The sequence below is a fragment of the Odocoileus virginianus genome, chromosome 11, assembly GCF_023699985.2.
Source record: "Odocoileus virginianus isolate 20LAN1187 ecotype Illinois chromosome 11, Ovbor_1.2, whole genome shotgun sequence".
In the NCBI taxonomy this organism is placed as follows: domain Eukaryota; kingdom Metazoa; phylum Chordata; class Mammalia; order Artiodactyla; family Cervidae; genus Odocoileus; species Odocoileus virginianus.
In genome coordinates this window covers 17883054-17903663 of record NC_069684.1, presented here as the reverse complement: position 1 = coordinate 17903663, position 20610 = coordinate 17883054, and the positions used below count along the sequence as shown (strand labels likewise).

The following is a 20610-nucleotide window of genomic DNA, read 5'->3' as shown; positions in this document are numbered from 1 at the left end:
CCCTGAAACCTAAATAGTGACTACTCAGAAAGGCTGCATCATCCGTCAGAACTTGGTTCCCATTCTATCATGCACTGGTTGTCATCTTGGGGAAGATTCTTAATTGCTCCATGCCACGGTTTTCAGACATTAAAATGGGCCTCAACAGTATTTCCCTCATGGGGTTGTGAGAATAAACAGACCCAGTCCCTAAGGCCTTGGTCAAAGACCTGCTGGCATACCAGATTATCATCAAATGTTGGCCAAAAGTATTAGCTTTATTAGCTGCTAATGAGATAAAAAACTTTGGAAATTTGCTGTCCTGGAAGAGTTGATGACCCTTCCCGAAGGCTGCCCACTCTTGTGAGCTTTTGTGAATAGAGACGGGGCCATTTAATGGTGCACATCAGGGTGAACAGAGACTGGGAGGGAGGCAGCAGCCCTGCAGAAGTCAGAGATGCTGTCTTTGGGAGTCCACGTCCAGGGCGACTTCGGGAGCCCATCACTCCCTCCCTGAGGGGGGCTGGTGGGGACGTTTGTGCTCGGGCTCTGCCTGTGCCAAACAGGAACCACTGCTGAGTTCTGGCTGGCAGCACCTTGTGTGGGGGGTGGAGGGGAATCCTATGCCCAGACGATTGACACCCTGGACATTCCAAGGATGGAGGCACACATTTGAAATTTGTCCTCTTCAACAGTGAAAACAGCCTGGTGGCACAGATGGGTCTTGCCTTCCTGTGGGTTCCATTTTGGCTTCTAGCGTTCCCTTTTAACATTCCCAGTATGAGTTCTGTGTAAGACTGGCAGCCAGTGGGACCTTTGGAACAACAGCAGAGCTGGGAGCAGGGTCAAGGTGCTGGGGGAAGAGGACCTCTCAGCCGTGGGGACGTGCATCTCCCCTTGGTCCACGCCATGGGGTCCATGTTGTCCCTGTGGGGAGGTGATCGGCTTTTATCAGGAGATACGTAGAACCATTTCCTCCTCCTGAAATAGTTACTGTAACTCTCAATAAGCACTCACTCCTCTAGTGAGGCTGTGAGTATGGTGACTCACCTCTGCCCCTTCTAATTATCAGGTCAGGGGGTCATCAGGCTGACTCGGGAAGCACTGCTGGGCCAACTTCCAAGCGAGGTGTGGGGGACACAGTACACAGCTCTGCCCCTCACCAGCTGTGGATGGACCTTGAGAGACTACTCGTGTCTCGGTTTCCTTATGTGCGGATTTGCGGTAAGACTAAACGAGGAAACTTCTCCAGTTCACATAGGCATTTCCAGTACTAGATGGGTTAACAGAACTTACTAGAACAGTGCCTGGCACATACACAGAACGCGCTCAGTCTGAGCAAGGACGACGACGGCAGAAGTGAAGACCCCTGTTAAGGAGCTCACAGAACCTGACCTTGGCCCAGAGAGCTCAAGGCAAGCTCGTCTGACTACCGACAGGCGTGGGCAGTACTGGTGCCGACACTTCAGTGAAGAGCAAGTCAGGGAGTTGGTTCCTTTGTGTTCTAGTCTCTCTGACCCCCAGGTGCTTCATCCCAACTGACACCGTGCTGTATGATATTGTGAATGCATAGTATGACTGTCTGGGGGTTTAAGAATTCATATATTTAAAAAAAAAAGAATTCATATATAACTTACTCAGCCAGAGAAAACAATTTAGAACTCACATCTCACACCAGCCACACACTTTTCCTACCCCAGACATGCACATGTCCATGTTTATTAGTGCGAGCAGGAGGAGGGGAGGCAGCTGTTTCAGTCTGAAAAGAACTAAAAATAAAAACCAACCAAATAAAAAACTAGGACAAAGTTCATGGTCTCTCCATTTCTCTTTAATACTGAACAGTATTCTTTGTACAGTTGTAACATGATTTCAAAGTAGAAGTAAGAAACATCACTGATAAACTTCTGGGTGTAAAAATATCACTTTTAAGGATGGCTAGTGGAGGCTTTTTTAAACATAAGTATTTTTCAAAAGTTTTCAAGTTTATTGTGTCATCAAATTTTAATGTCAGGATTACAATCAAGGCCATGAAGCTGTTTTATTTTACAACAGGGGTGGTTTACTGTAGCCTAAATTCCACAATGCAGGAGCAGTGGTTCTCAAACTTGGGTGGGCATCAGAATCCCCTGGAGGGCTTGTTAAACAGCCCACTGGCCCCATCCCAGTCTTTGAGTTGGCAGGTCTGGGGTGGGGCCCTAGAACCTGCATTTTGAGCAAGTCCCCAGGGGGTGCGGCCGCCACTGGTCCCACTCCACACTTGCCAGCCACTGTGTGGAGGAAGCGAGACCTACCTACAGCAAGGCTGGAACTGCTGGCCCCAGGGCTCTGACACTGTTCTGGGGTGCCAGAGCTGGGGCGGAAGCATCATCTGGAAATCACCATGGCCTTTGCATTTCTAATCACTGATCTCACTTCTTTCACTTTGTACCTTCTAGCTAATTAAAAATAAAATGCTCTAAGGTTATTTATCCTTGAAAGAAAAAAAAAACAATGGTTTAGTCCTGCTGAGCATTGCCACGTATTACACAACTTTTAATTACACTAATTTCTGATTACAAGTGAGCCAGTGAAAGCATATTTCCACTTAAAAACCCGAATCCATCATCATTTACAGCTTGCTTGCTTTGGCCCTCTCCTGGTTTCCAGGCCGCCCCCCACCCTGGGCGTTCTCCCAGCCCGGGTCAGTCAGGACGTCATCACATGGTGCTCACAAGCAGTTTCAATGCCTTATTAGTGGGACACCTGCCTGGCCTCCCCTCACCCCGCACAGACAACAGGGTACATTCACACTGTTTTCCTGAGGATTAGGACGGCTGCCTGTCCCGGAACCGACTAGCTGTGGGGTCACAATTCCCATTCAGTAGCCCAGTCTCAGCCAAAACCTACTTTCTGCAGAGCAGGAAAAGAATCTCCCTGAACTTGGCCCCACCCCCAGGGCTGCCAGAAAGCTGGGCTGGAGCAGGGCGCTGGGCTGCCGCCAGGGAACAAGCCCACGAGCTCCGGTCTGCGGACAACGAAGCTGGGTGGTCTTGTTTCTAATACCCCCCTGGAAAATCAAGTGGCTTCCAGGTTGGATAACTCATAACTTTTAAGAGAAAAAAGGCTAAATACACTTTCTCACAAAGGGTCAGGACCGTGAAATGTTCATGTGAAGCCCAAGCAGCAGGGCAGGCGCCTGAATGCCAAGCACAGCTCCCCTCTGCACGGCCTCGGGGAAGGGCATTTCTGGACACGGGTCACACGCAAAGGAAAACAGCACCAACACGTTAGCGTGTCAGAGGGAAGCCAAGTTCTCGTCCTTTCTTTCTCACCTCCCCAAGTGTCTGTCCTAGTAAAGAGACGGTCATATCACCTAACAAAGCACTTCCAACCCACAGACATCGCAGCGACACGACCAGAGCGCCACTGTAACATTCAGAGCCTCGTGCTCATCCAAAAGCAAAAGATGTCACGTGGCTGAGCTCAGCAGGGAGCACAGGTCACTACGAGCCTCCGTCCTGTCGCTGAGCTCGGCTTGTCCCCGAGAGCGGGTGGGCTCCCTGGTGCCAAGCCTGGACTGCAGCCCACCCAGTTACTCCCGTCTGCCCAGGGAGCTGAAAGGGTGTCAGCTCTGAAAACAAGAGGACTGAGCTAAGTGACCCTAAGTCCTTCGAGTCTGCTGTTAAGGGCGCTAACACCCCAGAAGTCAGCGAGCTTGGAGCTCTGGCCTCCAGGTTCACAGCAGGGCTGTTCTGGTGTCTGAGGACTGTTCTCTCGACTCAGAACTCTCCTGGGTTTCTGGACCCGACAGCAGACAGCGGTCAGCAGTCTCCCTGTGAGTGTCACCAGGCAGACCAAAGGAGCTCCTTGGTTTCAGCACAGACTGGGAGCTGGGTACGGGTAACCAAACGGGGCAGGAAGGCTAATTCCCCCCACCAGGGAGCTCCCCCCTGCCCCACAGACAGAGGCTGGGAGCGGGAGGCCGCAGGGTCCTACCCTGGGCCCCGTTCTTGTGCCCTGGGCTCGGGCACGGGGCTGCCGGACTGTGGGGCTGCGGGCCCTTTGGCTTCACCTTCTCTCTGCACTTGATAGACAAAGAACAGTCTTTAAAAAATCTTTTTTTCTTAAAAAACCTGGAAGGGGCAGAAATGCCAGTGAGAGGAAGACAGAGAGGGCGCACTGGCAGTACTGTGTCCCATATTTTAGAACTTGAGCTTTCTAGACGGTCCGAATTTTGTTTACAGATTTGTCCTGTGTACCAGGTAACACCTCATGGTACAAATTCCAGAGTGGAAAAGCAACTCGTATCTATCAGTTGGTTTTAGATCTTCAGATGCTATGAATTCTCGAGAAAGGTGGTAATGGTCTCACTTGACAGCCAGGGAAATAACCAAAAGAAAAATCTTGGCTCCGCCACCTTCACTTACAGAAGGTAAAACACTTCACAGAGACAGATTTCTGCTGGAGTTAAGATTGCATTTCTCTTCGCAGCCCTTAATCTCACGAGGTGAGAAGGACTGGAAGTTGCCAAGTTGTTGGCTACCAGACCCATCAGTCTGTCTAACTCTGGCTAAAAGCAGAGAATAATGGGCAAGTTACCAAGCTTCTCCCCCGGCTCTGGCGTGAAGAGCCTCATGTAACACACATGCTGTGACATCCAATTGCCACACGGTAGAGGCACACAGAGTGTGTTTGTGATTTTTCACAGTTCACACAGACAAGATCAAAAACCAGGACTAAAAACTAAAGGTGTTTTGGGTTTCCCAGCTGGATTCCTGCTCTGGCAAATTCTTTCAGTGGTTCATTCCCCCATTCTACCCACCCTGCCCAACCAATTGATCAGTAAAATGTTCTCCCAATAAACAGAAGTTGAGCTCTTTCTGTTATCCATCGTATCCTGCCAGCTTTTTTAGCAATGACGAATATGGATGAAGTACATGCTGAGGAGGGGAAAGGCCCCATGGCTACACGAAGTGCCTTTAAGCCTCATGGAGGTATCGTGGGCATCTGTCCCACCCCGCATTCCACCACTGAGGGTCAGTGGATCATAGCAGGGAACTCACAGCATTAGGTCACTGATGAGGAAACATTTATCCTTAGAAATGAAACTAAGCCCCTGGCAAGCTCTGTCTGCAAGTCTGGAATTTCACTGGGGAGCCTTCAAATGAACATTGGTCTGCAGTGACTGCCCAGTCCTGATATACAACAGCCAGGGTCAGACCCAGGATCAGGTCACCTGGGGCTGTGTGGCTCCGACAAACACATTAAAAGGTGGCCTATCAGAGAACAGCTCCTCCACGGTCAGAGACAGGGAAAACGCATTGCCTGGCTTTTAAGTAAACTTTCTAAATAGCTTCCTTTTCAGTCTGGTTTGCAATAGCCACAGTTTAGCAAACACCTTAAATGAGCAAGTCTGCCAACTCTCAATATCCCCAAACAGTTAGTAGTTAAGTTTTGGCATCACAAAATTTGGTCCCTGAAGCCTGGGGAGAAGCTTACTAATGACCAGCGTGTTCCCAACAGGCCACGCAGACACAATGTCAGTTTTGAAGGACACCATCAATCTGGTAACACCCGGAGAACAGCATGGCGTTTAAACAGGGCAATCAACAAGCCGGCTACTTTGTGTAACGTGGAAGGTGGGGATCACAGGACTGAGACAGGGTCCACATGGATGTTAACAAAGACATTTTAAGGACCAGCTGTTGTCTTCGGCTTGTAGGAGACTACTTTAACAAGCTCAAAACTTGGAGAAGTAATCTAGTACCCCACATCTGAAGCCATTTGTAAAGATCACTTTTTCCCCTAATTTGAAAAGAAATAACTTACATATCAAGTAGAGTGGAGTGTAAACGTGGATGTCAACCACCCTTTTAATTTTATAAACCCTGCTTTCAGCTTTTCATCCACAGGCAGATTTCCTGACCTACCATGATCCTAAACACGAGAAAATACCCTTCTTTAAAAAAATTGTTATGAGAATTTATTCCAAAGTGCAATTCAAGGGTTAGCTAGGCAAGTACATCACTGCAAATCACACACACAAAAAAAGGGAAAACAGAAGCTCGACACAAAAAAGATACAAAGAAAGAAAGGAGGAAAAAAGTGTGCTGAGGAATGGACCCCGAAAGATGAAGAGACAGGAGTCGAAGCCAGAATTCTTCCCAGATGTTGCTTCATAAGTGCAGAGGGAGATGGTGAGGAGGGACCGGCAGCTGCCACCGCCACACGCTGGCTCCAGGCTCAGCTGCTACTTCAATCCTAGGTTTTCATCAGGGAAGTTATAAAAATATCCTATATACACATGTACACTGGAGGCATTTTAAAAGTCACCAGAAGCTTGGAGTGTATAGTGTCTCAGCAGGGTCAGCAACTAAAACCCAATGAAAGCATCTGTCATTTAAATCCGGAAGAGCTCAGTTATTTGAATGGATGATAAACCACACTGTCTTAGAGAAAAAGGAACCACGTTTACCTACCCATCCTTACAATTACAGGGTAAGAAAAATCTGGTCCAGAACTAGCCTTTTTTGACATTATGGTTTCTGATAAATGCCATTAACATACTGACCACTGCCAGCCCTCAAGGCGGAGTGCTGCCGGAATAAAATAACTGCTGGGGATGCCACCCTGGGACCTCAGGCCACTCACGTGAGCCTCTGAGCCGCTCATTTCAGGGTCCCCCTAGGAATGCAAGTTGCCCCTCTGGGGAGGTGGCTGTAGGACAGTGGAATGAATCCAGCAAGGGCCTGACCCCGGCGACCTCACCCGCCCTCCACGGCTGTGCCCTGCTGCCTCGTGCTCCCTTTGATTCAAGTCACAAGTTGCCAGCAGCCCCAAAGCCCAGTGCTTTTCATTCTTTTCCACTGGTTATTCCTACCACAAAAAACAGCGCCTACAGAAGCACTTTCACCCTAGCACTCACCCCTGAAAAACCAATCACTGCATCTTCTATCACAAAGCACTTCGGAGCTCTCTGCCCCACTAACCACCAGCTCTCAGGAGTGTGACAGCGCCACCTCGACAGGATGCGAGACCTGTCCAGGCACTCACACCTGCTGTGATGTTTCTGCAACAGCCAGCGCGAGCCGTCTGATGAGTGACGGGTCTGAACGGGAGAAAAGAGCTGCCAAAGACGGATGGAATGAGCGTCAGCCAACGGGAGCCGAGTCCGCGAAGCTTCCTGGATTCCTCGAAGGCCCTCTGGGGGAAGCGAGGTCCGGGGCGGGAGCAAAGCAGGGCCAGCTGTCCTCGGAATGGGAGCCGGGGAGCCAGGAGCACACAGTCGTCGACTTCCTCTGCCCACCGGCCCTCCCCACGCTGGGCTGGAGGCGCTGTCTCCGCGGTGGGGTCACAGAGAGAAAAGTCAGCTCAGGCTGTGCTTCCAGGAGAGGGCCGCGAGGAGCCTGCCGCGCGCTGCTTCTCCGTCTGCCCCAGGGCGTGTGTGCAGCAGGAAGCAAGCCGGGGCCCCGCCGTCACAGCACTAAGAAGAGGATCAGCACCACGAGCAGGACCACGAAGAGGACCACGATGGCACACCACTGGCGCCGATCTGGAAGACAGGACATGGGGGTCAGCTCTCCCAGGGCCCTACACTCCCCAGGACACAGTTACAGGACAGGTAAGGCAACACCTGGGTACAGAATGGGCAAATGGTGGGAAAGAGATGCCCCAATCTGCCCGGGCCTGGCACTCAGCTGCTGCTGTTCCTGGCCTGCCGGTACCCCAAAAGCCAGCCTCAAAGAAGTACTGGCTTTGTGTCTCAGTTTCTTAAGATTGATGGGCTGCAGCTTTCTGCAGGTGGTTATCACATCCCTGGAAAAGGTGTTGGCATTGGTGTTATGGGTCAAAGCTCATCCGCTTTAATCTCCCACCAAAGTCACATCATTTAACTAAACAATAATCATGGTCTTTTCTCAAGGAGCACAACGGAAGGACAGAAAGGAGATGAAAGCTGCTGGTGGTCACTTTAGGAAACAAAAAGCTGAAAAAGCAAGCTGCAGTGATCATGCGTGTGTGATAGGCTTCACATCATCCTGGGCGAGAAAGATCACTTAACCACATTAAAGTAACTGACAAGAACATCTCTGTAAATCAAAGTGGAATGTCTTTTCTGAACCTTTCTGCCCTACTCACAATTTAGAACAGGCGCAGGAAACAAAGTGGTCAGAGCCCATTTAATGACCCCAGAGCAAGGAGGCCCCGGGGGATGGACTAGAGAAGGGCCCCCACAGGCTCTGGTCCACAGTCCTTGCTGAGTGCCCCTAACTCACAGGGCTGCCGTGAGGACCAGGCACACTCTGTGGGCCCACACTTGGCACAGGATGCTGTCGTCCTCAGGACGCACCCTTTGCTTGGGCAGATGTAGGAAGAGCGAGCCGGCTCCCCACAGAGGACCCCTGCCACTCTGCACAAAAGGTCAAGCTGAGATTAAAGCCTGTAACACTGGGGCTCAGCTGCTACAAGCAAGAGTTCTGTTTAAGTAAAAAAGGTGCATCTACCAATTCAAAAGTTTATTTGAAAGATTTTAGCACAACACTGCTATTGAGAATCACATTGTAAAAAGGTCTGAATCTAGGAAAATAGACCATGGAACTTTCCACAAAGCAATGCCAGGTCCATAAAACACATAAGTAAAATAAAATGTTGCAGACAGCAAAGTCTTAGAACCAGTCAACAGAACTGCTACCAACCAACAGTAAGTAAAGCAAGAATCTTTCCAGTGGCTCACTGTGCTCTCCATCACACATGCTAGAAACTCACTTAGCAAGTGGGATAAGGGTCAAGACCTCAGGTCCACCTGTTCCTTTCTGAGACAGGGCTAGTCCAATGGGCGTGGGGAGGTAGAATCTGCCTATTCCAGATAACAGTATTCACCTGTTTAGCTATCACTTCAGTGGTCCAGAAAACTCAAGTATCTAGCCTTCTTTCATCTCCTTAAAAATGTTTACAATAATTTAAAAATCCTCTCATTAAAATAACTAATCTATATTCTTCTAGGATGATACAGTCAAGGTAAATACCTCCTAGCTGCCTTGCCCAAGGCATCCTGCCATCTTAGACCTGAACTTCCAACACTGAACCAGCTTCCTTCTCATCAGCCTCTACCCAGCCCTCCTCCCACCTCCAATCACTTTCTCTTCTGCAACTGCACTAAACAGGGGTTTCATCAAAGAGAACACAGCCAGCACAATCCAGGAATGTGCTTTTAAATCCACTTTGCTTTGAAGTGGTAAGTTGCTTCTATGAAGCGTGAACTGGGTGACCCCAGGGAGCTGTCACCCTAGCGGACTTCTCCCCAGAAGGGGTGGGTACTAACCACAAGGGTTTTTGTGACCCCAAGTGAATGGTCCTAACCAGCGTTTTTGCAAGCTCAGACCTGTCTCAGAAAGTCAGGTGGAGGCGGGCGGGGGGTGGTGGTGTGTAGAACCCTAGAGGGGACTCTACAGGATTTTCCTGCTCTCAACAGTCTCCTCCCCTAAAGAGAAAAGATGAACAACAGAATTTTGGAAAGTGAGGGGGAGAAAACCTGGGTATCCACTCAAAAGAACATACTTCTTTTGGGTAGGAGAATGATAAGACCAGTGTCTCTCTTGCGTCATTCAAAAAAGTAAGCATGGCACCCTGGCAGATTTCTGCCCAGGAAAGCAGCCAGTCACAGGGAGGGCAGGGGTCTCGCCTCTGCAGGCCTGTGAATGTGGGCATTCACTAACTGCCTAATCAAACTCCAGTGTGTCCTGCTACTCTTTCTTTATATGTAGGCTTGACTGAAAAGCAGCGAACTTTCCCAAAAGTTACAAAGAACAGAGACAAACACCAAACTGCCCTGTCATCAAATTGAAGCCAGCACAGCCAAGTAGGAGGCCCCAAGCTCACTCTCTTTGGGGAGCAGAGATTACAATGAACACCACAGGCAAGCTGTCCTAACCCAGGGGCCTTTCAGGGTAAATGCTCTGTTTCTTGGCTCTCTTTCTTGAGGTATGACAGGACATACCTTAAGTTCTTACTTGCTCCCAAACTTTTTTGCGGGGGAAAGAAAAGTAGAAGACTGCATGAGTAGACTTCAGTGCTATTTATACACACGGAGGGCTTATCACAATGCAAGTACTTTTCTAAATTATTCATTCCCAGAATGCTGGAGACAAGGACACAGTGCATCTTTGTTACACTGTTCTTCTCCAGACAAAACCGGTGCTGAAGTAGCTACTTGACTTTGTGACTAACATATACACTAGTGAAAGATCTGGTTGAAACTGGTTATATAATACTTCAGTAAAAAGATTTTTTTTTTTTTTTAAAGGAGAAAAAAAGAGGAGGGGAGGAGTGGAAGAAGAGAGAACAGAGGTAAGTGGGACGAGGACTTCACAAAACTCCTCCTAGATGTGTGGAAGAGGAAGTGAGCTGGGGCCTGCCGCAGGCAATGAAGAGCCTGCTAGAAGCATGAAGATATTTGCCCCTAGAGAGAAGGAAACCAGCTGGGCTAGGAGCTTCCCTTCGTCTTAAATGTAATAGGTCCTCGGTCCCCCAGGGCCATCTTCTGCCTGTCTTACCCCTTCTTTTTTTTCAAACACTTACTGTGTACTAATACATGAGAGACACTGTTAAACATTTATATACTAATTATTATTTCATTTCATTCTTACGATGACCTTGAGAGGTAGGCATCATCCTATTTTTTTAATATATAAAAGAAACAGAGCCCAAGAGAAGTCTTATGTAACTTGACTATGAGTTAAACAGCTGAAAAGCAAATATACACTTGTATTTAAATTTTGCCTCAAAAGCCAACAGTGGACTGTTAAGACTGTCATATAGATGTAATAAGAGGAAATCAACTGAAGAAAGGTGTCAAGACACAGGGGATGTTCTGATGGGGGAGGGGGTGCTCTGGTTCAAGAACACTTAGATGACCTTGAAGGATGTCTCAGTTCCTCCCTTCACCCAGAGACTCCCACCGAATAGAGAAAAAAAAAGATACTCTATTTTCTCTGATTTAAAAAATGTTATTTCTCTTAGAGAAGATAAGTTATAGTAACAAAAAATAGTCACTGGAACACATCTTCCTACACAGTAACTAATTTGAAAAAAGTTAACTTCTTCATCCCCTGCCTGGTACAAATTTGCTGGAATAGTTTACTACAGATTCAAATAAAAACAGTTTAAATGAGATCTGCAAGGCCATCTTCTGAAATGTAGAGGTTTTTCTTGCAATGAAAAGTCAGTCCAGGAGAAACAGTAATTAGTAACTTAATTAAAATCAATTCCCTCTTTTGGCAAGGAAATAAGAAAAAAGGAAAATGAAGGATTTTGTAAGTGCAAAGAAAGTTACTCCACCAGAAGAAACGTCAGCGCCAGCCTCGCCATGGCGGGGACCACAAAGCCTCTTCCCAGGCGAAGCCCGCAAGCCAGAGACCAGGCCTGCGTGTGCTAGCCTTCCATCTCCTGACCCCGAAGTCTGACAAAAATGTGCCAGAGGAAAGGGATCTGAACAAGCGTACCCGTGAGACACCCCCTAGACTGTGTCTCTAGAATTAAATAAGAATTCTGGAGCTTAAAAGCACATACATACCACTGGTCATATGCGATACTTTTGCAAGTTTCTTCATCACATTGTCCAGCCGAGACTGAGTGCTCTCCAACTCGTGAGAGAAATCATCCAGCATACTAGAAGACAAGCACACAGGAGGAGGGTGCTCGGCACAGCTCCAGACACAGCGGCCATGGAGTTAAATCACCGGGATCCGGGCCTCCGTCTTAGCAATCACTAAACAGACAACACTGGGATTCAAACCCCCCAATCTTTAATTCTTCAGACAAGACCTGTTTTTGGTTTCGGAATTTTGGAAATCTGAAAAAGTAGTTAAGTTACATACACTGTGTATTAGCCAATATCCCCAGCAGAGTCTGGGGCTGTCATCAAACACCCAACTTAATATTTTTGCACAGAAAACTATGAGGAGTCATGGCTGCAGTCAGTTCAGGTCAGGTTCCTCTGTAACATGAGCTTGCTGTGAAATTTTTGAGAGCTTTCTAGATTGCAGAACTGCAGCCAAGGTCAATGGGGACCTGAACACAACACAATAATACAAACTCAGCGGCAGTGCAGTGTGGCAGAAAGAAGGCTGTGTCAATCAGACAATCAGGCTTTGCCACTTGCTACTCTGGACAAGGGACCCTGTTTCCTTATCTGTAAAAGCAGGCGATCCTATCAACAGGGTTCCCATAAAAGTGAAAGTGTTTGTTGCTCAGGCCGGTCTGACTATTTGGGACCCCGTGGACTGTAGCTCCCCAGGCTCCCCTGTCCATGGAGTTCTCCAGGCAAGAATACTGGAGTGGGTGGCCATTCCCTTCTCCAGGGGACCTTCAAACTCAGGGACCAAACCCTGGTCTCCTGCACTGCAGGCAGATTCTTTACTGCCTGAGCCACCAGGGAAGCCCCACACAAAGCACTTTACTTTGTGTGAGTTAAGAAATGCATTTTGATCAAATCATCTTCTGCGTTAAGTCATCCTGTGCTTTACCACAAAGCTGGGCAGCCTCAGGACTGAGTTCCGTGCGCCTCGTCTGCACACAGAGAGAACCAGCTTCCTGAGGCTCACAATGCTTGTTGCCCAAGGTGTGGCTAGGAAAGAAAACACCACAATACTCATACCAACAGTGTTTATTTCATAAATTACTAAGCATTCCAGACTATTCAACTTTGGATTAATATATGATTATCCTGAGGCTAGAATATGACATACTAATTAGTAACCAGAGGGCTTATTAACAAGGCTTTATTCATTCCTCTGGCAGCACCAAGGGCAGCGAGCACTCCTGGTTTTGGTCTGGGCCCACGAGGCACCTGAGAGCCCTGCAGGATTCAGGCAACCAACTCCTCATTAAGTCAATCATTAAATAACCTCCATGCTGGCAACTAAACAAACAAGCCTTTGTCCCTTACCTGAATTTTCAAATTAAAACATTTTTTAGCTCATTGTAGATTCTGGTAGCATCTTGGCACTGCAGCTGGCAGACATATCCACACAGGGCAAATGCTGATAAACAAGAGCTACCTCTGTGTGCTGTGTAAGACCTTTGTTACTCAAGACAAAAACTGGTAAGTCAGCCAACCTCCAGTCCAAGGACACTCATTAACCACCCACTAACCAAGTTTCTTAGGTGGCTCAGTGGTAAAGAACCTGCCTACCAATGTAGGAGATGCAGGTTCGATCCCTGATCCAGGAAGATCCCCCTGCGGAAGGAATGGCAATCCTCTCCAGGATTCTTGCCTGGGAAATGCCATGGACAGAGGAGCCTGGTGGGCTATAGCTCCCGGGGTCAAAAGAGAGTTAGAGATGACTTAGTGACTAAAGGACAACAAAATTAAAAAACCAGGTTTCGAGCCTACCTCTGTGCTATCCAAGAGAAATACAGTGTGAGTCACATGTGCCACTTAATATTTTTCAGTAGCCGCATTTAAAAAAAGGGAGTGGAAATTAATTTTAATAACCTGTTTTATTTAGCCCAATATACCTAAAAAAAACGATCATTTCAACATGCAATTTTACTTTTTTTTCACACTAAGGCCTTCAGAACTTGGTGTGCATTTCTTAGTTTAGACTGGCCACATTTCATGTACTCAATGGCCATGTGGGGGCTGGTGGCTATTGTACTGAACAGCACAGGTCTAAGTGCAAGACCTACTTTTTCCTTTTCATTTATCTTTTATTAGTTATACACATACACAGTTTGTAGAGCTAAATAGTCCTTTTATAAAAAACCACAGTTGTCCCCCATTCCCGAGGGCCACCGCTTTCAGCCCCTCCACTATTCTCTGGGTGCATTCTCCAGTTTTCTAAGCTACACACTGGCAGCTCAGTGTCCAGATCCCACTGACTCTGCACAGTGATAGCCTAGGGCTTAGCCCCCTCCCACTCCATTCCCCACCTCTGCATCTTTTCCACTTCTCTTCCCCTTCTTTCCTTCCAACAGAACTGTGTCCTGGTTGGATACGGTCGACATCCAGAGTTCCCACTGTCACGAGTGACAGCTCTTCCCAGCTGGGGGTCCGGGGCCTGCATCACACCGCTCTGGGCTCTCCCTTCTGCTCACTGAGAACCCCGTTTTCTCAGATCTGTTGAGGCAGGCACCATTCATCTTTCTGCTTTCCAAGAGCTAAAATGTTAAGGTCACTGTTTCTTATTCCAAGCTCTATGTCCCCACAGATTTTAAGCCATTAAATTAAAAAAACAAAAAAAAACCCTTTGTTACTGTTCTAGTGGACTTCAAGTAGGAACGTTGATAAAGAGGTTGTGTTCAGTTCACCATCTTTATCTGTAAGTCTGCCAGGCTCTATCATCTACCCAACCAATGTAACTGCTCAAATAACTAGTTCTTTCCCATCCGCATAGTGAATTTTAGGGTAAGAATGCACTTTAGACGAATTAAACTGCATGCCTAGGTTCCTGTTCTGCCACCTTCCCACGTGGTCTCCCTGCTTCCAGTCTTTTCCACTGTGGTTCACCATCGAAACCACAGATAGACGGGCCTCCCCAAACATAAACCTGATCATAGCATTACTAACACAACCCTCCCTGGGGTTTGGGGTTGTGCTTCCCACTGCCCTTTGAATGACTGGTCCTAACTCCTTACCGTGGCTTCTGGGGCCTTCCCTGATCTGTTCTCTGCCTCCCTGACTTGACTTCTGTAACCTCCCTCTCAACCTCATGCTCGAGACACACTAAACCTCTCTGCTGTGCACGAATCACCTCTAAATCGTTGCAAGGACTCTTCCTTCCAGTAGATCCTCCCCTCACCCCTTCCTCCCACCCCACCTAGTACTTTCTACTGGTTCTTCAGTCCCAGTTAAACTTCTCTTCTCTTCTCAGGGATTTTAGACTGAGTCAGGTCTCCAGTTCAGGCTGTTAGGGCCCTCAAGGCACCACGCACTCCCCCCACCGGCAGCCCTCCACTTCTGTTACCACTTCACGACTTGCATCATTTCTATAATATCTGTTCCACCCAGTGAACAGTAAACTCTTGATGGCAGAGACCCCGTCTATTCTCCTGGCTGCTCTGTGGATACCCTGGGGCCCCCCAGGAGAACAAGATGCCCATTTTGAATTTGTAATAAATGAATCCATAAGGTTGAACACAAATCAAAGTAGGAGAGTTTCTGAAATATCCTACTAGATTTTTTTTCCCCCAGAAAAAATAGTTTGTGAAATGGTAAAGGTAGCATTTTAAGAATTCTGTTTTTGGTGTCATACTTCAGGAGTGTAAACGGAGACTGTTCTTAAGGAAAAACAAATCCAGATATGTTTTCTTGTGCTTTTTTCTAGGAGAAGACTTTTTCATTGTAGAGAAGATTTTTTTATTAGTTGGAATTAAACTTGTACTTTTCCCCCCATAAAATCAAAATTTAAGACACAGAGCAAAAAGTTCCAATTAATACAGCAGGAAAGGCATGCAATGATGAAGTTAAGTTAGCCCATGTCCTATCCTCTTTGGGGCAAAAATCTCCATGGAGCTTACACAGCCCTACAAGTTTAACATTCCTATTCATAACAACACTTGAAGTCAGCTGTTTAGAGGAATCCGTACCTCTTTTGCAGATATTTAAAAATATTAATAACTTTGCCTAAACCTTTTTGAAAATTCTATCTGACAGATTTGCCTTTTTTGGAGAGGCTAGTCTGTAAACAGAGTAAAGATGCAGCTAGAAACAAAACAGCTTTTGGCTGTAATGGCCATGTAACCGGCAGGCTCTTTAGGGGTCTCCTAAGACAGCTCTTTCCTTCACCTCTCTGCGGCGAGAGGGGCATCCCAGTACTCACACGGCCTGCTCCTCCAGCTCTCCTCCGATGCGCTGGGACATGTTCTTCAGCACTCCGATGCTGCCAGAGACCAGCTCCAACTGCTCATCCTGCTGTTCCACGATCAGCTGGTGCCAGAGAAATGGGAAATAAGCAATTAAAATCCATCTTACCTGGTTCCAAGCCCAGCACTCGAGCAGCTGCTAGCTTCTTTGCCAACTCGGGACAATTCACATTCAGAAGCAAAGCCCAGAAATCAAAGGACCAGACCGTCCGCCTCAGAGAACACGCTGCTCAAAAGGCTGGGCTGTCAAGCTACTGATATCCCCTGCTGATCCAACTTGTGAAACAGTCAGCGGGGCTTGAAACCACCCAGAGAGATTTACCCTGGTCGGCTGAAGTCCAGCAAGGGACAGACAATGGCCAAAAGCACCTGTGCAGTGACCACGGACATGTCGGGATGCTTGGGAAGAGGAAGCCCGCTGCCAGGGTCAGGGTCTCAATTGGCAACAGCCAACCACAACTTAACTGTAAGAGAAGTCTGGCAGGTCTCTGGACACGGGAAAACGACACACATAGAGCCCTTTGCTCCCTCCTCAAGGACACACGCGAGGGGGTTCTGTGGCAGTAAGCTACCTTGCAGGCAACTTCTGAGCACCAGTTACTTTTAATTGTGCTGTAGTAGCCTCACTTTTTATTGGGAAAAAAAAAAAGTTTGCTTGGGTTAATAGCAATTTAAGTACACAAATGGTTAAGCTGACATGCTAATGGAAAAAGATCAACATGTATACATAAAACACAGTATTTAAGAACCAATAGTTATATGGGGTGATAATGCTCAAATGCCCAGACACTTTACTATTAGCTTCCTTTAATTAATACAAATCAAAAGCAACCACACAAATGTAATCAACCTCACTTTCCTTCTACCCCTTAATCTCCACCAAAGCAATGATTTTTACATCTAATGGAACCAACAACAATTTGCAATAAAAAACAAGGACTCAATTTTTCTCAAAGTGCCTTTGTTGAAATGAACAAAAAGCTGAGCACTGAAGTGGAGGCTGGGGAAGAGGCTGCTGTGTTTTTAAATCAATGGCCTCCTCTGTCAGTTGCGGGTGTCTGGTCTGCTTATCCTAAGAGGTCTAATCAAGCTTGGTTCTCTTGAAACTGTCATGCTCTGAAGGGCGTCTTAAAAACCCCCTGTATGCAACCATCACACAGGTAGACTCCGGCAGCTGTGGGGCTAGCTCTGGTCCACCCTGCCTGCCATTAGCAACAGCGCCCTGGCTGGCAGGGGGGCGGGGGTGGTGCGTGGCCTCCCACCTCCCTGTCCTCCACTCAGGTACCTGCTGCTGTGCCTGCTGCTCCTCGATGAAATGGGAGTTGGCCAACTGAAGCTCCCGGTCGAGGCGCCCGTATTTATCCGTCGTTCCAGTGCCCCAGTTCTGTCCGCCACTGTCTCCTAGCAGGGCCTGAGAGAGCGGGGCCGGGGGCAGCAAGGCAGGAGGGACAAACCGTTATTCTCACTAAACAAGGGCCCCATCACCATGATATGAAGAGTTCTCCCACTGCTCATAAGCTGTCTTTCCAGGGGTCAGCTTTTTACGGATTGGGGCAGGTTGGTGCCTGCGGGGTACAAATGAAAGAATGCCATGAAGGGCACTTTCTATGGACTCACAAACGAGCTCTGTCCCATTAAAAATGCAAGTGAGAGTCAACTTTAAAGCAATCTTAAAGCCCCTCTGTGTACTGCTTTGTGGACTGTAAAGCACTTGTTCTCATAGGACCAGCTCTTCCTAGCACCCTTGGAATTTTACTGGAGACCTGTTGAAGGTTAATCTAACTCTGCAATGAAAAAACAAGGACTCAATTTTTCTTCAAGTGCCTTTGTTGAAATGAACAAAAAGCTGAGCACAGAAGTGGAGGCTAGAGTCCTTTCTATTTAAGTATGACCAAGGAAATTTTTGGTATTCGGAGGAGGGAGGAGATAGTTCCCTAAGTGACAAAAAAACTAAGCCATAGGCCCTCATACACTGCAGGCACAAGAACCACCACCGTCTGCTCAGTGTGACCCACAGATAAATCCCAATGCCCTTCAGCAGAACTAAAAGGCTAGAGGTTTCCCAGATGGAATAGGGGTTGCTTCAGCAGGCAGCATGGCCACAGTGGGGGCCTGACCCTAATAACCCAAACAAGGGTTGGCCCTGATGTCAGTTCTCCACCTGGGCCCCCAGATGCTAGGGTCAGGTTTCCTAGTATGAACTTGAGGAATTCTGTAGTCAGAAAAGGATAAGTTTGGGAATGTCCTCCTTCATTGAAGAGGCCAACCAGGAATGTGAGCTGACCCCACCTGGGATCCCCACAAGCCTTTTTAACCAAAGAACTGGACCAAGCTAGTGACTGGGATTCTTCTATCTTGTAGAGCTGCTAAAACTTCTTACCAGGTACTCTTTAGCTCTGGAACTGTTAAAAGTCTAACTGATTCCTTGGTTCTCTGTCTGCGAAGCCCCTCAACACCCACACTATCCTTGCCTGACTTTCAGACATGAATTCAGGCAAATGACCACAATTCAGACACTACATTCAGGGAAGTTCAGGATGTATGTTGAGTTCTGAGGCAGATATGAGAAGAGGATCAGGATACCTGAGAACTTCCACAGCCCAGAGCCTTAGTCAAGAGTCTGGATGGTGACTGTCTCTGGTGTGGAGCAGACATAAGGTGTTGGGGTGATGCTTCTGCCCCCATCTGGTCGTGGGGCTGTTAAGATTGAAACGATCCTGCTCGTTTTGATACAAAGACTAATGACTCTATGGTGGACACTGGGACCTAGTGATAACTTTTTCAAAGGCAGAAAAAGGCTACAGTTCATCATTAGGCTATGGATAGAGAACTAGAGTTCCTGGGGCCACAGTCTCAGCTATTTTTTCCCTAGCTTATCCATGGTCTACACTTGGGTAGACATATGTCATGCTGTTAAGAGTCACCCGTGAAGCTGTTTAGATTCCCTTGGTCTGACCTCCAGGAGTTGGTTAGTGAGAAAAAAGATGGAGAGAGGGCCCAGAGCACCGGGGACCAGCCTGAGTGCAGGTGCCAGAGCAGGAGGCCCTGGCTTTGCGAGGATCAACCCAGCACCTGGTGCTGGAAGCAGCAGTGAGGCGGACTCTGCCCACGTGGGTGCCTACAGAACTCTGCCCACCTCCTATTCCTTGAATGCCTGTGATTCGAAGACATTTTGTTGTACTTTAGTTGTTAAGTTGTGTCCAACTCTTGCGACCCCATGAACTAGCTCGCTAGGCTCCTCTGTCCATGGAATTTCCCAGGCAAGAATCCTGGAGTGGGTTACCATTTCCGATTCTAGGGGATCTTCCCGTCCCAGGGATTGAACCCGAGTCTCCTGCACTGGCAGGTGAGTTCTTTACCACTGAGCCACCTGGGAAGCCCAAAGACATTTTACTCATTGCCTAAAACAAAATTCCCAGCCACCGTCAGAGAAGCCGTGCATAAATGCACATCTTATTTATGTTAGTTCACTAGCTTTTCCAAGAGTCAGTGGCAGATGGGACGGCTAGCTAATGTCTCTTCCTGTTTGCACTGTTACAAGCAAGGAGGGTGGATGGGGGAGAAAAAACAACAACAGTGACTTGGAAAATGGCATGTGGAGAAAGAGAACAGGAAGATTAAGTTAGGAGATATTTAGAGAGTCCTCTTCCCTTTTCAAGCTTTCAGAATACTTGTTTTCAAAATTAAGTGGGTCAAGAAACACCTACAGGTGTAAAGTGAAGAGTATATCATAAACTACTGATTCCTAGTTAATTAAAAATGGTGAACTGTTCTTACAATTATCAGCCTACTAAATGCAAAGACTGGGTCTCTTGTAGCTTTTATTTTTGATACATCAGTATCTGGGCTTTGGCTTCTAAAATTTATTAGGTTTCATAATTTATTTGTTATAAATTAAAAACACTGGACCTCACATCAAAAAAAGAATACATAAAACAGTGAAAGATTTAACTTAACACATATTTAAGTTTCTGCAAACACTTTACGTAAAGTTTCAATCATTAAATGTCTTGAGTGTTCTACGTGTGGGCAGCTAGAAATCTAAAAAAAAGAAGAGAAAAACCATGACACAATCCCTCCCCACTCACAAAGAAGCTTGAGGTCCAGCAGAGAAAATGACAAGCAAGCAAGCAATTACAGCTCTTAACAGAACACCTGGCACACAGAATGTGCTCAACAGGTGCAGAATAAATGGCTTGTGGCAAGGGCTATGAGGTACACAGAGGGTGCAGTGGGAGCCCAGGGGAGAGGACCAGAGGGTGTGGCAGGGGAGGGGGGAAGCTGCTGCCAATATCACTACGGGCTCAGCACACAAGGTCTTCTGCTTGCATACATGATACACAGATGTCAGAATTTTTCAAGTCCAAGTATCTGTGTACTTTCTGTGATACTGTATATTCCAACGTTTACTCACCTGTCTATTTTTCCTTTCAGCTAACGCCTGCACAGATGAAGTTGACATCTGATCCTTCATGTCCTAATGAGGTAAGCAGACGACCAGAAAACAAATGAACATCCTTAAACAAAATTGTGGTTAATATTCTGCACACTAGCAAAATATACATAATCCATTATTAACTTTTTAAACAAAAAGGCAGTAATTTTTGCCTGCTATTTTCAGTCTCAAGAATAAAGGAAATAAAGAGAAGGATATCCCCTTAAAAAGAGGAAACCGGGATACTAAATTCAAATATGAGGAAAGAGAAAGTATTTCCTGGGTACCTATCATAGGCCCAAACACTGTTAAAGATGTACACATCTGTCCACAATGACCCTATGAAGCTGGTA

At 47.1% G+C, this 20610-nt stretch overlaps 1 protein-coding gene across 3 annotated transcripts in view; it reads right to left on the bottom strand.

Moving 5' to 3' along the window:
- Window positions 1-1788: 1788 nt before the first annotated feature.
- STX6 (syntaxin 6) overlaps window positions 1789-20610 on the bottom strand; it is a 47144-nt gene continuing 28322 nt past the window's right edge. Inside the window, exons 4-8 of one of the 3 annotated variants that reach the window (XM_020868819.2) lie at window positions 20237-20299; window positions 17108-17233; window positions 15780-15886; window positions 11531-11625; window positions 1789-7513 (exon numbers count right to left, since the gene is read on the bottom strand). In XM_020868819.2, the coding sequence (XP_020724478.1) occupies window positions 7437-7513; window positions 11531-11625; window positions 15780-15886; window positions 17108-17233; window positions 20237-20299 (468 nt within the window). In that variant the 3' untranslated portion in view covers window positions 1789-7436. Of the gene's footprint in view, window positions 7514-11530; window positions 11810-13666; window positions 14078-15779; window positions 15887-17107; window positions 17234-20236; window positions 20300-20610 lie in introns of those variants that run through there. The other 2 variants (XM_070473980.1, XM_020868820.2) reach the window with 2 other exon arrangements.